Here is a 1,961-nt window from a genome sequence, read left to right on the forward strand (position 1 = left end):
GGCTCACAAGTTTGCTTCCTAGCCAGGATCCAATGAACTCATGTTTGAGTGCATGGAGAAAAGGGGAGCTTTCAGAAAAAAAAATAGGAAGGACTATTTTGCTAAGAGTTCTTTAAGACATTGAGGTTTAAGCAGCACTGGGATGGTATCCACCTGGGAAAGTATAATATTAAAGCTGGAGGAGGGGCATTCACTGAATATTTGTAGGAGACACAGTTCAGCTTTGGCTCAGCAGGGACTCCAGAGGGATTAGTGAGACTTTGCACCCAGTGATGGGGGTCATGGAAGGAGCAGGACCCAAGAGAAGGACAGCTGTGCCTAGCAGACATGACAGTATCCACAGGAAGAGAATAGCAGGGCAGGAATAAAATGTGGCATTCACCTGGAATCTCACAGGAATTGTGAGTGCAAGTGAGCCCTCCTTCCTGGCCGCGAGTTTGACATGCTTGCTCTAGGGGTTGGGGTCCTGAATGTTGCAGGTCGGGGAAAACACACAGCTCACATGATTTTTACGTCATTTGGTTCCACAGCAGCCCTGTGAGTCAAGTATTACTTCTATTTAAATGGGAAAAGATTGACCTTTAAATATATATTTCTGCCTGAGATTCAGAAGAAACATGGGATTTACTTTTTCAAAGTTCTGACAAGTATTTATTAAGTGCTACATTGTCTTTATAAGGTGATAGTGTATAAATTGCTTGACATTTCCCCCATTATTTGGGGGTGTGGAATTTTTTGCAACACAAGTACAATGTGTTCGTCCTGAAAAAATGAGAAGTTCCAACAAAGCAAAAATGAAAAACACCTATTATCTTACCACAAAACAGCCACTGTTAAGCCTTTGAAGTATATACTTTGTTTTACTTTGCATATTAATATATAAATATACATTTTTTTACAAAAATGGGATACTACATATACTTTTTGAAAATTGCTTTTTTTCACTTCACAATATATAATGTCCATCTTTCCATGCAAATGGATGAGACATGATTGATAGGGAGACTTGCAGATGGGAGGGGAAGGAAGCCCAATTTTACACCAGTTACAAGCGAAACACCTTAAATAAAGCCATGCAAAAAAAAGTTAAAATTAAGAAGATGGCGAGAGGGATTCGAGTGGCAATACTGAAATTAGGCAAACCAGCATTAAAGGCCGGACACATTAACTAGGATAAGGACGGTTCCGTCTCGCCTTCCAGTGCATGATCATCAATTTGTTTCGTACTCTTTTCATCTCTTCCATCTCCTCTGCTACCTTTATCATCTCCTCGTTGCTCAAATTTCTGCCGTGTATGTCCCCTTTAAACTGCGGGCGAGAGCGAGCCAGCCTTTCCTTAAAGCTTCCTTCTTCCAGCTTATGTTTTCCCACTCCGCAAGGAGGCTGCTCCATGGGAGGGCGCGCCTCGAACAGGTCCGGCCCGGAAAGGCGCTCCTCTAGAGGGCGCCCCTCGGCCACCAGCAGCTCGGGAAGGAGCTCGGGAAGGAGCTCCTCGGGAAAGAACTCGTCTTCGGAGGATTGCTCTTCGGAAGACAGCTCCTCGGTAGAAAGCTCCTCCGGACAAGGCTCCTCCCGAGGAGGCTCCTCCCGACGAGGCTCTTCGGGCGAGGGCTCCGCCCGAGGCTGCTCCTCGTCCGTCTCGGGCAAACCCTGTGGCTGCTCATTTGCTTGGCAGGATCTGTCCATGTTGGGAACGGCCTTCGTGAGCACAGTCATTCAGAAGAGACAAGCAAGACAGTCGAGTCAGCATATTTGGTGGCGGGACCAAAACCCCAGCCCCGGATTCTCAAAGCTGCCTTTTCCTGATTGGGGACCAGGTCCTCCCACCTACTCAGGCCGAGAGGCCCTGATCCCCGGGACCCCGCCCAGGTCGCCCCCTCCTTCCCGAAAGCCCACCATTTTCCCAGCAGGCCTTGCCCCGGGTCTCTCCCGCAGCGGCAGGGGCGGGGCGGGAACGCCGC

The 1,961-nt window shown here is 48.2% G+C and overlaps 1 protein-coding gene across 3 annotated transcripts in view; it reads right to left on the reverse strand.

Moving 5' to 3' along the window:
• Positions 1–628: 628 nt before the first annotated feature.
• The window catches only part of TCEAL1 (transcription elongation factor A (SII)-like 1), a 2,126-nt gene continuing 793 nt past the window's right edge, over positions 629–1,961 (reverse strand). For all 3 annotated transcript variants that reach the window (XM_005865992.2, XM_014539493.1, XM_005865993.2), the window contains exon 2: positions 629–1,698. In XM_005865992.2, the coding sequence (XP_005866054.1) occupies positions 1,165–1,686 (522 nt within the window). In that variant the 5' untranslated portion in view covers positions 1,687–1,698 and the 3' untranslated portion in view covers positions 629–1,164. The remainder of the gene's footprint in view (positions 1,699–1,961) is intronic.

Source organism: Myotis brandtii, unplaced genomic scaffold (genome assembly GCF_000412655.1).
Source record: "Myotis brandtii unplaced genomic scaffold, ASM41265v1 scaffold2186, whole genome shotgun sequence".
NCBI lineage: Eukaryota > Metazoa > Chordata > Mammalia > Chiroptera > Vespertilionidae > Myotis > Myotis brandtii.